This window comes from Myxine glutinosa, chromosome 1 (genome assembly GCF_964187855.1).
Source record: "Myxine glutinosa chromosome 1, kmMyxGlut1.1, whole genome shotgun sequence".
NCBI lineage: Eukaryota > Metazoa > Chordata > Myxini > Myxiniformes > Myxinidae > Myxine > Myxine glutinosa.
In genome coordinates this window covers 388208934-388228202 of record NC_136261.1, presented here as the reverse complement: position 1 = coordinate 388228202, position 19269 = coordinate 388208934, and the positions used below count along the sequence as shown (strand labels likewise).

Sequence of the window (19269 nt, the reverse complement as noted above, 5' to 3'; positions counted from 1 at the left end):
CACTTGTGACAGTATCTGGATTTATAATCCGTAATGACGCACTGCTAGATGGTTCCTCTGGAGCTTTGCAGGCAATGCGGACATGCATGGCGATGACGTCATGCTTTCCGCTCATTAGGTTGGAGAACCAGATTACAGATACCATTATATATATATATATATATATATATATATATATATATATATATATATATATATATATGTATATATATATATATATATATATATATATATATATATATATATATACGTATATATATATATATATATATATATATATATAAACTCCAAGAAATGAAACTACAAACCATCATATATATATATATATATATATATACAGTATATATATATATATATATATATATATATATATATATATATATATATCTATATATATATATATATATATATATATATATATATATATATATATCTCATGTTATACGTGTTAGCTGTCATACGAGACTAGATGAAGTATACAACAAAAAAAAAAATCCCCTGTACAGGACAGGCTGTCCCTTCCATTCCCATTCCTGAACACAAGCAAAGTACCAAATTCAACAGAAGGTTCACCTGGAGAACATTAGGTTCACTTCAAACTCACTTCAAACTCACTTCAAACTCACCAGAATCAGAGATTGTGACATCAACACGTGATTGTGACATCAACACTTAAAACTCACTTCAAACTCACCAGAATCAGAGATTGTGACATCAACACGTTTTTATTCCCCAAAACAAATCCGCTTTAAACTCACCAGAGGATTCGTAACTTTGTTTTGGATTTCAAGCCTTCCATCAACCCCTCCAATCCCTCATCACCGATGGGATTCCGACTCAAACTGATGGTAAAGGAGGGAAAGGGAAAAACCCTGAGGTTATCATTCCAATAACAACATGGACTACTTTGGGAATACTTTCACCATTTCAATAGTTATGTTTATAAATCAGATCAACACCAAATAATTATGAGATTATAACCCAGTTCCTCTCCTTAAACAATTATATAATTGTATGAACACAGGAAGTGTTGGATTTTTTTTTCCTTCCATGAAATCTCTAATCATGTTAAAAATTGAGTTTTTTTTGATAAACCCTGTGATGGCAATTCACAAATCTGTTGTGAAAGAGAAGAACAACAAAATCCTCAATAACATTTCAGGACTCACTTAAGCACTTCCAAATTGTTGATGTTACTCAGCTCCCTCAGGATAGGCCCAGACTTGGGACCCAGTTGACATCCCATCAACCTGTGAAGAGATAAAAACTCCAAGAAATGAAACTACAAACCATCAGTAGAAAGATGTAGATAAACTAGTTCTCTTAAAAGGTCGTTTATTACAGAAAGATTAAATAACCTGAAAATCAACAGGTTGAAGGTCACATGACTGATAATAGTATATATTCCTTTTCCATGTGGTATCGTCTCATGGATTCTGGTGGTGAAAGAAGGCCGCATTCCAGTGGATTGGGAACTGAGTACCCTCGTCCCTCTATACAAGGGGAAAGGTGACCCTCTGGACTGTGGCTCGTATCGAGCGATAAAGTAATTGGAGCATGGAATGAAGGTATTGGAAAGGGTGTTGGAGAGGAGGATAAGGAAGAAAGTGAAGATTGACGAAATGCAGTTTGGATTTATGCCAGGAAGAGGAACGACAGACGCGCTTTTTATTGTAAGGCAGTTGCAGGAGAAGTACATGGAGAAGAGGAAGAAGTTGTTTCTTGGGTTTGTTGATCTGGAGAAAGCATTCGATAGGGTTCCACCCGAAGTAGTGACATGGGCATTGAGGAAGTTAGAAGTGGAGGAATCGTTGATCAGAGTAGTGATGGCAATGTACAAAAGAGCATGCACAGCTGTAAGGACGAAGGACGGGAACAGTGGTGAGTTTGAGGTGAAGGTGGGAGTGCATCAGGGGTCGGTACTAAGTCCACTACTATTTGTAGCTGTGTTGGAGGTGCTGGCTCAGAACGTAAAGGAGGGTTTACCGTGGGAGTTGTTGTATGCAGATGATCTGGTGTTGATTGCGGAAAGTATGGATGGACTGAAGGAAAAGATGAACAAGTGGAAGGAATGTATGGAGACAAAAGGTCTGAAGGTGAATATCGAAAAGACGAAGGTAATGGCAAGTGGTAAAGCATGTGGGGAGGTGGAAAGAACTGGGAAGTGGCTGTGTGCTGTGTGCAGGAAGGGTGTCGGAGTGAACTCCATTCAATGTGCAATGTGTGCTGAGTGGGTTCATCAAAAATGTAGTGGTCTGAGAGGGTCATTAACCAGTGTGGCAGCTACATTCAAATGTAAGGTGTGCACAGAGGGAGCTGCAGATGGAGGAAATGTTGAGTTGGATCTTGGAGATGGCGTGAAACTGGAAGGTGTGAAAACATTTTGCTACCTCGGAGATGTGCTGAATGGAGAAGGTGGATCAGACTCTGCAACGGTTGCTGGAGTGAGATGTGCATGGAAGAAGTTTCGGCAACTGAGTGGCATGCTGATGAGGAGGGGATTGCCATTGAAGCTGAAGGGAAAGGTGTATGCTGCATGTGTGAGAAGTGTTATGATTTATGGGAGCGAGACATGGGTCATGAATGTAGAGGAGCAACGAAGGCTGGAAAGGGTGGAAATGCGAATGTTTCGGTGGATGTGTGGAGTATCATTGAGAGAGAGGAAGACAAATGATGAATTGCGAAAGATGATGGGAATAGAGCCTGTGATTGATGCTGTGAAGAGGAACAGGTTGAGATGGTTTGTCATGTGTTGAGGAAGGATGAAAGTGACTGGTTGAGAAGAGTGATGGAAATGAATGTAGAAGGAAGTAGAGGATGGGGAAGACCGAGAAAGACTTGGCTGAAGATGGTGGAAGAAGAAATGCGGGCAAGGGGGTTAACAAGGAGAGATGCAGAAAATAGGGCAAAATGGAGAAGATTGTCATGGGGACCGCAAGGCTAACCCCTGCCCTAGCAGGGAAAATGGCCTTAAAAGGTATGTTGTTGTTGTTGTTGTTGTTGTTGTGTATCGTCTCATGGATTGTGGAAACAGAAATTTGTACAAAAGAGCTATGATAGTAATGATTAAAATTCAAAATATTTTTTTCAAAAGAATGAATAATTCAAAAGAGATATAATGATGAAATTGGAATATATTTTTTGTGATTTTATTATTGACAACCCTCAGAATTTTTTTCAAGATATCGGATTGAAACTTACACCGCATACTTGCACGCACGTATAAACTACAGACGGCCACTGATGTTGGCCGATTAGGCCTGGCCTAATCATCGAAGTCGGCGTTCCAATTCATCCCAAAGATGTTCGATGGGGTTGCGCTCAGGGCCCTGTGCAGGCCAGTCAAGTTCTTCCACACCGATCTCGACAAACCATTTATGTATGGACCTCGCTTTTTGCACGGGGACATTGTCACGCTGAAACAGGAAAGGGCCTTCCCCAAACTGTTGCCACAAAGTTGGAAGCACACAATCATCTGGAATGTCATTGTATACTGTTGTGTTAAGATTTCCCTTCACTGCAACTAAGGGGCCAAGCACGAACCATGAAAACCAGCCCCAGACCATTATTCCTCCTCCACCAAACTTCACAGTTGGCAATATGCATTTGGGCAGGTGGCATTCTCCTGGCATCCGCCAAACCCAGATTTGTCCATTGGACTGCCAGATGGTGAAGCGTGACTCATCATTCCAGAGAACGCATTTCCACTGTTCCAGAGTCCAATGGCGGCGAGCTTTACACCACTCCAGCCGACGCTTGGCATGGCGCATTGTGACCTTAGGCTTGTGTGCAACTGCTCGGCCATGGAAACCCATTTCATGAAGTTCCCGACAAACAGTTGTTGTGCTGCCGTTGCTTCCAGAGGCAGTTTGGAACTCCGCAGTGAGTGTTTCAACTGAGGACAGGTGATTTTTATGCGCTACGCACTTCAGCACTCGGCGGTCCCGTTCTGCGAGCTTGTGTGGCCTACCACTTCGCGGCTGAGCTGTTGTTGCTCCTAGACGTTTCCACTTCACAATAACAGCACTTCCAGTTGACTGGGGCAGCTCAATCAGGGCAGAAATTTGACGAACTGACTTGTTGGGAAAGGTGGCATCCTATGACTGTGCCACATTGAAAGTCACTGAGCTCTTCAGTACAGCCCATTCTACTGCCAATGTTTGTCTATGGAGATTGCATGGCTGTGTGCTTGATTATATATACCTGTCAGCAATAGGTGTGGCTGAAACAGCTGATTCCACTAATTAGAAGGGGTGTCCGCATACTTTTGGACATGTCATGTATCTGTACTGGAGGTGAGTGTGTCTATAGTTTATACAAGTTCTAAAACTTGGAGTGGAATAGGAACATGATGAAGATTATGAGATTTATAATGAAGATAAAGACTTAATTTAATAATCAGTACAGAAAGCTCTCAATGAAGGTTCATGTTTTAGTAGAATAAGAAAACAGATACTTTCTGACATGTTAAAGATTCCATGTTGATTTGATAAATTATTTGTTTTATTCAACTTTGAGAAACCGAAACTGAGAACATTTTATGGACTTTGTACTCAGTATGAAGGACTCGTCCTTTGAGCACAACAAACACAAAACACGAGGATTTTCCTTAATTATTGGGATCAATAAGTGAAACATTTATTTATATAATTAATGTAAGGTTATATAATATCCCATTGATACATTGACCTTCACAGAACCTCAACACAAAGTAATTATTAAAATCACATCATTTATAAAAAAGGGAAAACCTTTATGTTCAAACATCCCAACGATCCATACACAGGCACTCGTCTAAATGATACACAGGTACTCACCAGAGTTCTTTCAGTCGGTTTGGTTTGCTCACCAGGGACTTCATCAGAATCTCCAAACCTTCAACACCAATAGACTGGCCATTAAACCTGTAGAGAGAGAGAAGGCAGAGAATGAGGTGGACCCGTTGATTGAGACAGATTTCAAATGTGCACAAAAGGATTGTTCATCTTTTGTATGCAACAGGTGGTTGCAGGTATCATCATTTGCTGGGGGCGCAGCTGTGCCAATGCAGATTCAAACCCAGGATAATCAGTTTAGAGGTGACTGCAGTGCCCAAACCTCCAGGCTATCCTCGCAGGCCTACAAAAAGTCTTGTGTACAAAATACGAGGAAATTCGGAAAGAGCAAAGGGTGAAGGGATTGGTTTCCTCAACATCAAGATGAGCATGGTGGGAGGTAGGAGCACCAGCCCAGAAGGGAGAACAGTACTCCATTAAGCTGCAGATGAAGGCCTTGTAGTTGGATAAGAATTCAGGTGTGCCAAGGAAGGACTTTGCACAACGCAGGATTTCCAGTCAGAGTCTAACGTTAACAGGCAAACTCGGATATGCAGATTCCTCTCCCATCTATCTTATTAACAATCCTCTTGAAGTTCAGTCACTCAAACTTTTGGGTCTCACTATCAGCCATGATCTTTGTGCAAACGTCTCCCTTTATTTTGTCCATCAACCCTGCTGCTGGTACGTTTCACTTCCCCAAACCCCTTCCCACCACCTTTTCTACTGTGATTTTCGTTCTATGAAGTCCTCATACCTTCAGTGTCCTCGGTCCTCCATGAGCCTCAATAATGAATTCAACAACAACAACAAAAATGAAATAAAACGGTCTATAGGTAAGTTGGTTTGGTTGTTTAACTTCATGTCATTCCTAAACGGCTGGAAGGAATGAATTGAAAACTGATTTTCTGTTCTCGTGGGATGCACAGGAAGGCTTTAGGGGGTTGAAAAAAAAGATTCATAGCCCCGGTGGTTCAAGGTTGGATGGAGTAGGACCCCTATTTTGTCTACATGAATGTATCATATAGCAGCACCTGGTTGAAGCCAGTATTACCAGTTAATGAAGAAAAATCAGAGATTGTAGACCCTCGCCAGCACGTGCTTGTGTGATTAATGTATTTTGGGTCCTCAGGGTCTTTTGGGTTCTTAGGGTCTTTTTGGTCATGGAATTTTGGGTCCCCATGGAATTTTGGGTACCCAATGGAATTTTGGGTCCCCAGTGAAATGTTGGATCCCCGTGAAATGTTGGGTCCCCGTGAAATGTTGGGTCCCCGTGAAATGTTGGGTCCCCGTGAAATGTTGGGTCCCCGTGAAATGTTGGGTCCCCGTGAAATGTTGGGTCCCCGTGAAATGTTGGGTCCCCGTGAAATGTTGGGTCCCCGTGAAATGTTGGGTCCCCGTGAAATGTTGGGTCCCCGTGAAATGTTGGGTCCCCGTGAAATGTTGGGTCCCCGTGAAATGTTGGGTCCCCGTGAAATGTTGGGTCCCCGTGAAATGTTGGGTCCCCGTGAAATGTTGGGTCCCCGTGAAATGTTGGGTCCCCGTGAAATGTTGGGTCCCCGTGAAATGTTGGGTCCCCGTGAAATGTTGGGTCCCCGTGAAATGTTGGGTCCCCGTGAAATTTTGGGTCCCCGTGAAATGTTGGGTCCCCGTGGAATTTTGGGTCCCCGTGAAATTTTGGGTCCCCGTGAAATTTTGGGTCCTCATGAAATTTTGGGTCCTCATGAAATTTTGGGTCCTCATGAAATTTTGGGTCCTCATGAAATTTTGGGTCCTCATGAAATTTTGGATCCTCATGAAATTTTGGGTCCTCTGGGAATTTTGGCCTTTGGTTGCTCTGGGTCTTCAGGGTCTAAGAGTCTCTTGGATCTTCAGGGTCTATTGGGTCTTCTGATTCTTTGGGATATTTAAGGGTGTTAGGGCTGTAAGGGATTTTAGAGGTCTTCGTGGTCTTAATGGGTATCTGGGTTGTAAAGGGTCTAAAGGGTAAAATCTTATAATAGAGTAAACGTATATGGTTATGTTTATATGCAACCAAAACGACTTCTTCTTCTTCAAATAAAATTAACACCCAAAACACAGTCCGTGAACTCTTAATTACGTTTAGATTGCTGAGGCCCCTCAAACCTTTTATGACCCGTTAAGTCCCCCAAGATCCTCAAGACCACCAAGACCCCTGAAGACCCAAACTACCCTTAACGACCCAAAATACCCTGAAGACCCAAAACATTCAAAACACTCAAAACACCCCAAAGACCCAAAAGCCCCTGAAGACCCAAAAGACCCTGAATACCCCCAAATACCCTGAAGACCCCCAAAGACCCTGAAGACCTCGAAGACCCACAATACCCCCAAAGACCCAAAATACCCTTAAAGGCCCTGAGGATCCAAAAGACCCTAATGCAATACCTTCTCCTCTGGCGAGGGTAATTAAAGAGCATTTGATAATTACAGGATATAACTTCCACCATATCAAATCTGTAGCTGTTGGTCTCAGACGGTGGTTTGCAGCAGCTTCATGCAATGGAGAAAAGAGAAAACTTAATTCAATAACATTTTGTTCACAATGAAGAAAACTTAAATGGACCTGGGCTGTTTGGATACATGGAAAGAAGTTTGGATAACTGATGGAGAAAAAAAAATACAAATCTTTTTACAAATCAAGTGATGGAAGTGTGGGTTTTAAAGAGTGAAACTCATACAGAGATTGGGAGAAGGGACAGTTTGGCAGAAATAAAAAAAATGACTCACCCAAGCCTTTTACACAGAGGGAAGGCTGGAGCGAGAATCTTCATCCTTTGTGTGCGATCCGTGGAGCCGAGTTTGACCCTCCACGAATTCACGGGTTTGTTTGCGGTTTGAAGAGCGTAAACCACCACGGTGCAGTCCAAAGGAGAGGTCATGTTGTGTGTGAGTCTTTCAAGCTTCACATCCTCCATCATGGTTTTGGTAAATTCCACATCCTGGAGCTCGAACACACAGTGGAAGCAATTCAGGTCTTTCTGTTTGTGTTCTTGGAGCCAGGAATGGATTTCCTCTTTTGGTTTTGTTGAAAATTCAAAATGTCTCCCAAGGGTATCTCTCTGTTTATCAGCAAACAAACCAGAAAGGAACTGCTGAACAATCCGAAACCGATCATCATCTCTGTTATTGGACTTCACAAACACTTCATCCACAGACTCTTCACATTCAGGCAAGAGGAAGAAGAGTGCTGCGAAAAACTCCTGCACTGTCAGGTGGAAGAATTCATAATGGCAAACACTTTCAACTTCCGTCTTCAGGAAAACCTCAGAGAGAAATGCTGGAGGGATGCTTGTGATGCCGTCACTCTTCAAATCTTCATCACTGAACAAAATTTTTCTTTCCTTCACTCCATGAAATGCCAAACGGCAGAGACTAAGAAGTAAATCTGGTGAGCCGGTGATGGATTTCCCTCCATGGTGCTCCAAATGCAAGTGGAGGTAAAGAGAGAAAAGTTCAGTCATTGTTTTGGGTACAGGGTCACGTGTGCTCCCCTCATGGGAATCAAAGTACCTGCCGAGACAGGTTGCAGTGATCCAGCAGAAAACTGGATTAAAGCAAAGAGATGATAACACCTCATTTTCTGATACATGTTGTAGAACCTGCTTTGCTTTATCCTCATTTCCGTATAACTTCTGAAAAAATTCCTCGGTTTTCTCATGAGAGAATCCCACAATCTCAACCTTACAAGTAGATCTGGGATCATAACATACATGTTGCAGCCATTGCAGACCCACAAGTCTTGTGGTCACCAGTAGAGTTCCATGACGAAGAAGAGCATCCTGTAAAAGTCCTGCGATGATCGATCCGACCTTGTTTGCTTCTTGTGGAGATTTACAAACGTTGTCAAAATCTAGAGGATGTTTCATCTCATCCAGAGCATCAAGAACCAAGAGGACCCGGGAAGCATTTTCCATCAAATCATCAACAACCTCCTTCAGGGAAGGATATTCATTCAGGAGAATCTTCTTCAGAGTGGTTTCATTTGATATCCGGTTCAAGTTCCTACATTTCAAAAGAATCACAAAATCAAACTTGTTTTTGATCTTTTCATCATCTTCTGCCCAATCAACAACTAACTTTTTACAAAGCATGCTTTTTCCTATTCCAGGACTACCAAACATCAGCACCTTGGTCACGTGCTTAACCCAAGACTCGTTTTGCTTAAACAGGTCCTCCATGGAGACTCGATCTTCATTAGTCTTTTTCAGATTGTACTCTCTACTTGGTTTCATCATCTCGTGCTCTTGTGATTCAATTTCTGGTTCGCTCTTCACAATTACGGGTTCCACAAACCGATCTTCAAGTCTCATACACCCTCCTAGTGTGACGTTGTAGTCTCTGATTATGCTGAAGTTTTTCAACAACTCTTCCTTCAACTCTTCTTGAGCTTTCCCTGTTCAGAAAGAAAATATAAACAATGTCAGAATTAGTTGGATGTCGAAATCAGAATTAGTCGCCCCAGATGTTGAACCATCGTGAAACACATCTATCTATAATTCCAGTAATCTCTGTTTGTACGTTTGTTTGTCTGTGACCGCTGTTTCTCGACAACCACGGGTCCGATATACTTGAAACTTGCCAGGTATATTGCTGGGGACCCGAGGATGTGCCTTTTCAAGGTTTCATATTAATCGGACAATTACTTACCGAGCTATGTCCAAAAAACGATTCAACCAATCAGAGAGCAGCGAGCTATCGCGTGTGCCGAACGTGGCGGGCACACTCTGCCTCGGATGGCACATTTGAGAGCGTATTCATTTATTTCACGTTTGCAAACTATGTTGGCGCTATGTTGGCGTTAAACTATGTTTTAAAACTAATAAAAACCCCGGGGGGATTGTCACTGTACTCGCAAGCCGTTCGCCGTTCGCTTTGGCGTTGCGAATGCGAATGGACCAAAACATTTCATGCACCAAACCATTTCATGTAAAGCGTTCGCCGTTCGCTTTGGCGTTGCGAATGGACCAAAACATTTCATGGACCAAACCATTTCATGTAAATAGAGGGGGGGATATAATTTTAGATATATATATAGTACGGGCATGCCCTAGTTTAGAGAAATGGACATACACAAAACTCACAATTAGGTACAGTCACGTGAAAAAGTAAGTACACCCCATGTAAAGTTTTGACTTTTTCAACATATTTCAACATACAGCTATTTGATCTTCATTTCAACAATATTGATTGATAAAGGTGATATAATATAACAAATATCATGAAACCTTTACATTTTGTGGTCCATTGTATAATATAAATAAACATAAATGCAAATTTCGCATGTGGAAAAAGTAAGTACACCCTTGGCTCTAATAGGTGGTATTGCCCCCTTTGGCAGAAACAACCTCAAGTAGGCGTTTCTTATAACTGTCTAACAGACTCTGACATCGACTGGGAGAAATTTTTGCCCACTCCTGCATGCAGAATTCTTTCAGCTGTGCGATGTTTGAGGGGTTTCTTGCATGCACAGCTCATTTCAAATCCCCCCACAACATCTCGATGGGATTTAGATCCGGGCTTTGACTTGGCCATTCCAAAACCCTCCATTTCTTTCTTTTCAGCCATTCCTTGGTGGATTTACTGGTATGTTTAGGGTCATTGTCATGTTGCAAGGTCCACCTTCAGTTGAGTTTCAACTTTCCGACAGAAGGCCTAACATTATCCTCAAGCACCCTCTGGTAGAAAGAAGAATTAATTAATAGTGGATTCTATGATGGTGAGCTGCCCAGGCCCTGATGCAGCAAAGCTGCCCCAAACCATAATATTTCCACCACCATGCTTTACAGTTGGTATCAGATTCTTGTGCTCAAATGCTGTCTTTGGTTTTCGCCAAACATGTCTTCTGGTACTGTGGTCAAATAGCTCTCCCTTTGACTCATCTGTCCAGAGCACATTGTTCCAGAAGTGCTGGTCTTTGCCGAGGTGTTCATTGGCAAACTTTAGTCTTGCCCTCATGTTCTTTCTGGACAGCAAAGGTTTCCTCCTGGCACACCTCCCATGTAGATCAAATTTGTGCAGCCTCTTTCTAATGGGAGACTCATGCACTTTGACATTAACAGTGGCAAGAGCTACCTGCAGGTCCCGTGATGACATTCTGGGGTTCTGAGAAACTTCTTTCAGCATCTTGCGGTCTGCTCTTGGGCTGAACTTGCTGGGGCGGCCTGGCCTGAACAAGTTGGCAGTTGTTTAGAATCTTCTCCACTTGCAGATGATCTTCCGGACAGTGGAATGATTGGTTTCAAATTGTTTGGAGATCTTTTTAAATCCATTCCCACACTCATAGGCACATATACACTTCTTTCTGAAGGCCTCAGAGAGCTCTATTGGTCTTGGCATGGTGATTCCGCACATTTCAACAACAAAGAGCAAACCAAACTAAATGTCTGAGGTTTAAATCAGACAGGTTCCTCCAAGATCCTCTCCAACGATGTTCCAATCATTTGTACAGGAGCTGGTGCACCTGATTTTAATATTAGGTATTTGAAGTAGTGATAAATGTAGCCGTGTACTTACTTTTTCACATGCAAAATTTGCATTTATGTTTATTTAAATTATACAATGGACTACAAAATGTAAATGTTTCATGATATTTGTTATATTATATCACCTTTATCTATCAATATTTTTGAAATGAAGATCAAATAGCTGTATGTTGAAATATGTTGAAAAAGTCAAAACTTTACATGGGGTGTACTTACTTTTTCACGTGACTGTGTAGTCACATTTTAACTGGCACTGATCACGCATAGCGAGAGATGCGTTTTTAACTGGAAATGGGCGTTCACCAGTGTGAATTTTCATGTGCTTTGTGAGGTTGGCTGATTGATTGAAAGATTTTCCACAACTTGTACATTTGTATGGACGTTCACCATTGTGAATTCTCATGTGTGATTTAAGGTTGGATGATTGATTAAAGGATTTTCCACAACTTGGGCATTTGTATGGACGTTCACCATTGTGAATTCTCATGTGTGATTTAAGGTTGGATGATTGATTAAAGGATTTTCCACAACTTGTGCATTTGTATGGGCACTCACCATTGTGTTTGTGCAGGTGTGATGTAAAGATGGATGAATAACTGAAGGATTTTACACAAATTTTGCATTTGTGTGGGTGTTCATCTTTCTCTGATTTGTGAGCCTGGTAAAAATTATTGTGTGCAAACAATTCAGTATTCGTTTTGCTGTGTTTGGAAAAAGTCCTCTTGTTTGTTTCAGTTGGTGAGTTCTGGGGGCCTGTGTCTACGCTGTTCATAAAAATAGGTGCAGTCTCCCTTGCAGATTCAATGGATCCATCTGCAAATACAACATCAAATGACCTGTAAAAAATGTGATTTTGTTCAATACTCTTGATATAATTCTGACAAATGTACACAAACATGTGCATATGTATTTGTTCCACTGCAAAAAAGTAAAAAAACATCATTGATGTAAATATGCAGTACTGTGCAAAATTTTGGGTTTTCCTCAAGATATTCAAACTGTTGTGGTTTTAGAAAACCGCTCAGAGGCAATGGCAACCACCATACAGGTCCCTTCGTGTGGTTATTTCCATAGTGTAAGATTAGAATAGCTCCTTCTCCTCGTGTGATGGGTTAGAGTGTCATCGAATGCGTTGTTGAAGGTTCGAGATGACGTGTTCTGTGTCCGAGCTCTTCTCTGAGCCCAGACCTAACATTAAAAAGACCCCCATTCGTCCCTTAAGACCCCATTTGACCATCAAGACCCTTTGCCTTGAGACTAGATTTTGAATAATATCGGATGAACCCTTTGAATACACCAGGCATGCCAAGTCACAGCCAAGGTTTCTTGTGTCTCAGCTTGCCTTTACTGAGTCTAAACGTGTCATAACATGTCACATTTTGTGACGTTTCATTGTTTTCTCCAGTCGTAGGATTGCTTCATGGATTTCTTCAGCAGTACAATTGCATTCTTGATCCACTCACTATTGTGTGTGGTCCCATATGTGCAACAATAATACATCTAATTTGATTGATCGATGCATTTCAGATCCAACATTCTTAACCCAGGTGGTAAAGGGTGATGAGTCGTGGGTGGAAGGGTATGATCGGGAAATGAAAGCATCGACCTCCCATTGAAGACACCTGTGTCACTGAGACCTTAAAAATGAATGTCAGTCGAGATCGCAAGTGAAGGTCATGCTGATTGCGTTCTTCGATGCGGATAGAATTGTTCATGCAGAATTTTTTCCCCAAGGTGCTACCGTCAATGCGGCTTTCTACGTGGAAGTTATTAAACAGTTTTCAATCTTTGAAACATTATTTTCAAATCTTGGGCACTTATTATGATTTGTTTTCTGTCCCATTTGAGCCGACCTTTTCTTAGCCATTCCAATGAGCCTTATTGGTCTATCCTCACTCTGTCCAATTATTTTTTGTACCTCCCTACATTCTACGCACATTCATGATGCAGTTTTTTTGTAAAACATTTTGTGGATGCTAAGGAGTTGTCTCGATTTGTCTAACTTATTGATTTCTGATTGGGACCAGTTCATTATTTCGCAGCTGTATTGGAATACAAGTACTGCGAGCTGCTTTATGGCTTTGATTTTGTTTCTTGGGGAGAGGTATGTTTTCAGGATCAGCTTCGTTCTATGTTGATATTCTTTGGCCTTTGTTTTGCGCATTTGTTTGTGACATACCTGGTGGCCCTCTTCTCCTCTGAGGTATTTGTGTGATGCTTCATTGTCTAACTGCTGCAGTGTTGTTTCAAGGTCAATTTTTATGTTATCTGTATTTGTTGGTTTACCTTGTACAAATGTGCACCGGCACACTTATCTCATCCAAATGCCATTTGAATGTCCTTGGAGAACCGTTTTACTAGTTTCAGTTATTCCATCAATATTTCATAATTTGCTGTGAAGAGCATTAAATTATTAATGTACAGTAGATGTGTCACCTTTCCTTCAGTCGTGGCTAAAAATATTGGCACCCTTGGGGTGTACTTACTTTTTCCACATGTGAAATTTGCATTTATGTTTATTTAAATTATACAATGGACAACAAAATGTAAATGTTTCATGATATTTGTTATACTAGGGCATGCCCGTACGTGGGTGCAATGCCCGTACGTGGGTACGTGGGTACGTGGGTGCGAGTACGGTGACAACCCCCCCCCCCTCTATTTACATGAAATGGTTTGGTCCATGAAATGGTTTGGTCCATTCGCAACGCCAAAGCGAACGGCGAACGGCTTGCGAGTACGGTGACAATCCCCCCCCTCTATTTACATGAAATGGTTTGGTCCATTCGCAACGACCACAGAACCCCCCCCCCCCCCTCTATTTACATGAAATGGTTTGGTCCATTCGCAACGCCAAAGCGAACGGCGAACGGCTAAATCGCCTTAGCTCGGTAACTACTTGTCCGATTAATTTCAAACCTTGAAAAGGCACATCCTCGGGTCCCCAGCAATATACCTGGCAAGTTTCAAGTATATCGGACCCGTGGTTGTCGAGAAACAGCGGTCACAGACATACAAACATACAAACATACAAACAAACAAACATACAAACATACACACAGAGATTAGTGGAATTATAGATAGATTATATCATCTTTATCTGTCAATATTGTAGAAATGAAGATCAAATAGATGTATGTTGAAATATGTTGAAAAAGTCAAAACTTTACATGGGGTGTACTTACTTTTTCATGTGACAGTACATATATATATATATCACCCCAAATATATATTTAAAGTCTTCACCCCTTCACCCCAAATATATCTTTCTATAATTCACCAAATGTCCGTCTGTCCGATCGAAGGTACTGCAAAAACGGCTGAACCGATCGCAACGATATTTTGAGTAGGTATTGTTATGGATTAGTCACTTCCGTTTTTGTGGTTTTCATCCACTGTAAACATTTTTGATACCATGTATTATTATTGTTGTCGTTTGAGGGAAATAGATATTATTGTTTTCAGAAGGTAAAAAAAATTAATGTTTGAAATGAAACCGGAACCGGACGACGACGAAGAGGAAGAGGGAGAGAAAAGAGGGCGGAGCAAGTGAAGTCGGAGAAGAAGCTAGTTGCTTCAAGGTCCTGAGCGAACGTTGTCGAACGAGAGTCGCTAGTGAACTTTCGGGTTTCCCGGGAAAGGGATTCCTGCGACAGAGTGGTTATCGCTGACAGATCAACCTGTGTGTCAGGTTTTGGCGGTTGTGTCCGGAGAGAATCATCAGAGTGCTGTTACGCCACGAGAACAGGCCGTCGGCCATTTCGACTCGCATGCTTTGCTTCGCTTCAGCAGTTTTCACTGCATTCAGACGTTTATCTGGTGCGTGTGTGTGTAACGTGGATTTTGAAGGTAAATCTGCGGTTCGCCGATTTGGAGCAGTGAACGTCCATACCCGAGGGAGTGATTTCCCAGTCGCCTGGAGGGCGCCTTTGGATTTCCTAGTCGCCTGGTGGGCGCCTTTGCGAAGCTTTGGCCGCCTGACTGTGAACTGTGAACGCCTGACCCGAAAGTTCATCCGAACGGGATTCTGGTCGATTAGACATCGTTCTGACGATGGCAGGAGCGGATCGACTTTGGCTTGAAGCTGGGATCGACTTTGGCTTGAAACAGGATTCAACTTTGGTTTGAAGCCGGGAAAGAGACATTGGGAATGTTCTTGATTCACTCACTTGGAGCACAGTGAGTTATATATTACGCAACTGATGGTACCATCATAGGACATATATTGATTGTACTTTTGATTACTATTATTGTTGTACTGTTATTCTTGTGTGATCTTAATACAATATTTGTTTGTTCGTAACAATTGGTGTGGCGTCACCATTGATCTTTGACATCCAGAATAACACATTTTTCTGCCGTGACTCCTCTCGGGGCTCAGAGGTACACTGACCGGGGGTTGGGGAGGAGCATGTAGCAGAAATTGGGGGCTCGTACTGTGGAGAAATTGGGGGCTCGTACTGTGAAGAAATTGGGGGCTCGTCTTTGCTGACAAAATTCCCAAAGCTCATCCGGGATTAAATTCCCTAACATCCTCGTCCAGGAGAGAATTCCCTAAAATTCCCAAAATTCCCAAATTTGGAATTTTTCTAACATTCCCAAATTTTTCAAAAAATTTTGAATTTTTTTTTTTTGTGTGAAGGTTAACAGTTGCTAACTAATAGTCACCATGGTGTTTGACGCAGAAACGTTTGCGGCGTCCCCTAATGAGGCACAGTTCCAAGCGTTAAAAAGATCAGAACTCTTGATATTGGCCAAACATTTTAACTTGGAGGTCCGAGCTCATATGAAGAAAGCAGAGATGCAGACATTGGTGGTAGAATCTCTGGTGGGACAAGGAATATGGACAGAGGTAGCCTCGGATTGGTTACCCAAGGAAAAAGAAAATATGGAGCTCCGGAAAATGGAGATGCAACCGCAGAGCCAGGAAGGGTTAAAAGAGTTGGAATGGAAAGCCAAGGAAAGGAGAGCAGAGGAAAGGAGAGCTGAAAGGGAACTCGAGGAAAGAAGAATAGAACAGGAACAAGAACTCGAGGAGAGAAGAACAGAGGAAAGGAGAGCTGAAAAAGAAAGAAGAGCAGGGGAAAGAGCAGAGGAAAGGAGAACTGAAAGGGAGTTAAAGGAACGTGACATGGAGTATCAGAAGGAGCTTAAACTCAAGGAGCTGGAATTAATGGGAGAACGGAGAGAAGTCGTATCCATGCCGGCTAGTTCGACAACTAGTCAGAACACTTCGGATGTTGGTAGGCATGTGAGGCTGGTTCCACCCTTCAATGAAAAGGAGGTAGCCAAGTTTTTTTTACACTTTGAGAAAGTGGCTCAAATGCTAAAATTGCCTCTGGGGTCCTGGACTATGTTAGTGCAAAGTGTTCTGGTGGGTAAGGCTCAAGATATCTATTCGGCTTTACCGATTGACCAATGTGCAGATTATGAGATAGTGAAGAAAACCATTCTCAAAGCCTATGAATTGGTCCCTGAAGCTTTCCGGCAAAAATTCCGGAATGCCAGGAAGAGGGAGAGTGAAACCCATGTGGAGTTTGCCAGAATGAAGGAAACCATGTTTGATAGGTGGGGTGATTTGAAGGGGATTGGGAAAGACTTCAAACTGTTGTGACAATTGATCTTGGTGGAGGAATTCAAACAGTGTGTCCACGCTAACATTAAAGTACATCTGGATGAAAAGAAAGTACCAGAGTTGTATGAGGCAGCATCCGTGGCAGATGACTATGCCTTGACAGGATGGGGTTCCACAAACCTAACTTCTCGCCTAGAGTTAGCCAGGGGAGTTATGGTAAATCAGGTGCGGAGAACAAATATTCACAGGCGGCCTGGAGATGACAATGAAGACAAATCTGATACCGCGACTTTTAGGGATCAGAAGACTACAGTTCCAAGACAGACTAATCTTCCGGGGGAGCTCGAGGCAGACCACGAGTTTTTCCTCCGGGCCTACTTGCGCTTTTTGCAAGAAACCTGGGCATTTGATGTTCCAATGTTACGCACTGAAAAGGAAAAATCAGGAGTGGAGTCAGACTAGTACAACTCCGAATGCATTGGCAAATGCGAGAAATCGTCCTTGGAGGACAGTGCCTTTTGAAGGATCCCATGCCAAAGTTACGGCATCACAGAACGACCTTGTTCAAGGGGGTTACAAACCTTTCATTTCTGAGGGGTTTGTGTCACTGGATGGAGACTTAACGAACCAGAGACCTGTTAGGGTATTGAGGGACACAGGAGCACATAAATCTTTGATGCTTGAAGGCATTTTGCCATTGCCAGAGAAGACAGCAACTGGTGTTAATGTTCTTTTACATGGGGTTGGTGGCTATGTTAAAGCTCCACTTCATGTCATCCATTTGAAGTCTGATTTGGTGTCAGGACCAGTCACCGTAGATTTACAAGCCACTCTTCCTGTAGAGGGAATCTCTTTTGTTATCGGGAATGATTTGGCCGGTGGTCCAGTTTCTGGTAATCCGATGTTTGTTGAAAAGCCTAGATTGGAAAATAACACCGCACAGTTAGAGCAGGAGATGCCGGGTATCTTTCCATCCTGTGCCGGGACTCGTGCTATGGGTAGGAAGCGCTCTGAAGAGAAGGAGAAGGTACTGTGGTCACGCTTTGCACAGGCACTTCTTGTCGAGTACCCTGAAACTAAGTGTCAGCACACACAAGTCATGGATGGAGGCAATGTTGGCAAGCTCTTTGTAGGTGGACTGAACTTTGACACAAGTGAAGATGTTCTGGACTCTATCTTTGGCAAATATGGACCAGTCTTGGAAGTGCTGCTGATAAAAGACAGGGAGACGCAAAAGTCGAGAGAGTTTGGCTTTGTCACATTGGAAAACACAAAGGACGCCAAAGATGCAGAAAAGGATTTGAATGGCAAGGATTTGGATGGTTGGACCATAACAGTAGAGAAGGCAGGCCATGGGCGTCGAGGGGGCTCCAGAGGAGGAAAACGTGGAGGTAGTTTCAGGGGTGGCTATGGCTCCCGGGGTGGGAGTCGCAGTTTTGGTGGCGGCCGCAGTCGTGATTACTACGGAGGCTCCCAGCAGCAGCAGCGCAGTTTTGGCAACTCTCGACGGGATGACTATTACGGTGGTAGCCGAGATGGGGACCGCTACTCACATGACTACAGCACCCGACTCTACAACCACGATTATGATTTTTATGATCAAGAGAAGAGTTGGAAGCACTGAGTGCTCAGGAGCAGCCGAGCCAAGATTCCTACACGGATTAACCCATGAACTCCACGTTCCTAAATGCGTCCATGCAGTGAATACTCCCAAGCCTCACCACCCAACCACCATGAAACCTGGCTCTCAGCTCGGCCTCCTTCAAAAAGTGCTATCGATTTGCTTTGCTTTGGATTTTTGATCATAACTCCTTAACCTTCATTCAAAAAAATGAAAAATAAAAATGAGAGGTTGATGAGGTGGAGTTTGGCTTTGCAGGAGTTCAACTTGGAAATTGAGCATGTAAAGGGCAGGGACAATGTCATTGCTGATGCTTTGTCCAGTGTGAACTAACTTTGGAAATTTCTGTAGGTTGTTTGGAAGTTTTGTTGCTTTATTTTTGGGAAATAGTAATTATCGTTGCTCACGGGAATTGATGATTTGGGTGTGAGTTTTACTTTTGTTTGTTAAAAGAATTTTTGCCTGCAAAGAAAGTTTTCAGTATGTTCAAACTTTCTTTCTTGAGGGGGGGGGGGGGGGGGGGAAGTGTTATGGATTCGTCACTTCCGTTGTTGTGGTTTTCATCCACTGTAAGCATTTTTGATTCCATGTATTATTATTGTTGTCGTTTGAGGGAAATAGATATTATTGTTTTCAGAAGGTAAAAAAATTAATGTTTGAAATGAATCCGGAACCGGATGATGATGAAGAGGAAGAGGGAGAGAAAAGAAGGCGGAGCAAGTGAAGTCGGAGAAGAAGCTCGTTGCTTCAAGG

General features: G+C 42.5%; 1 protein-coding gene and 1 pseudogene across 2 annotated transcripts in view; both read right to left on the bottom strand.

Annotated features, from left to right (window-relative positions):
* The window catches only part of LOC144889565 (NACHT, LRR and PYD domains-containing protein 3-like), a 39510-nt gene extending 30232 nt beyond the window's left edge, over positions 1–9278 (bottom strand). Inside the window, exons 1-4 of one of the 2 annotated variants that reach the window (XM_078770272.1) lie at positions 7566–9278; positions 4818–4904; positions 1170–1250; positions 759–842 (exon numbers count right to left, since the gene is read on the bottom strand). In XM_078770272.1, the coding sequence (XP_078626398.1) occupies positions 759–842; positions 1170–1250; positions 4818–4904; positions 7566–9148 (1835 nt within the window). In that variant the 5' untranslated portion in view covers positions 9149–9278. The remainder of the gene's footprint in view (positions 1–758; positions 843–1169; positions 1251–4817; positions 4905–7565) is intronic. The other variant, XM_078770271.1, reaches the window with a different exon arrangement.
* Positions 9279–11510: 2232 nt separating this feature from the next.
* Positions 11511–19269, bottom strand: part of LOC144893636 (uncharacterized) — a 208667-nt pseudogene continuing 200908 nt past the window's right edge.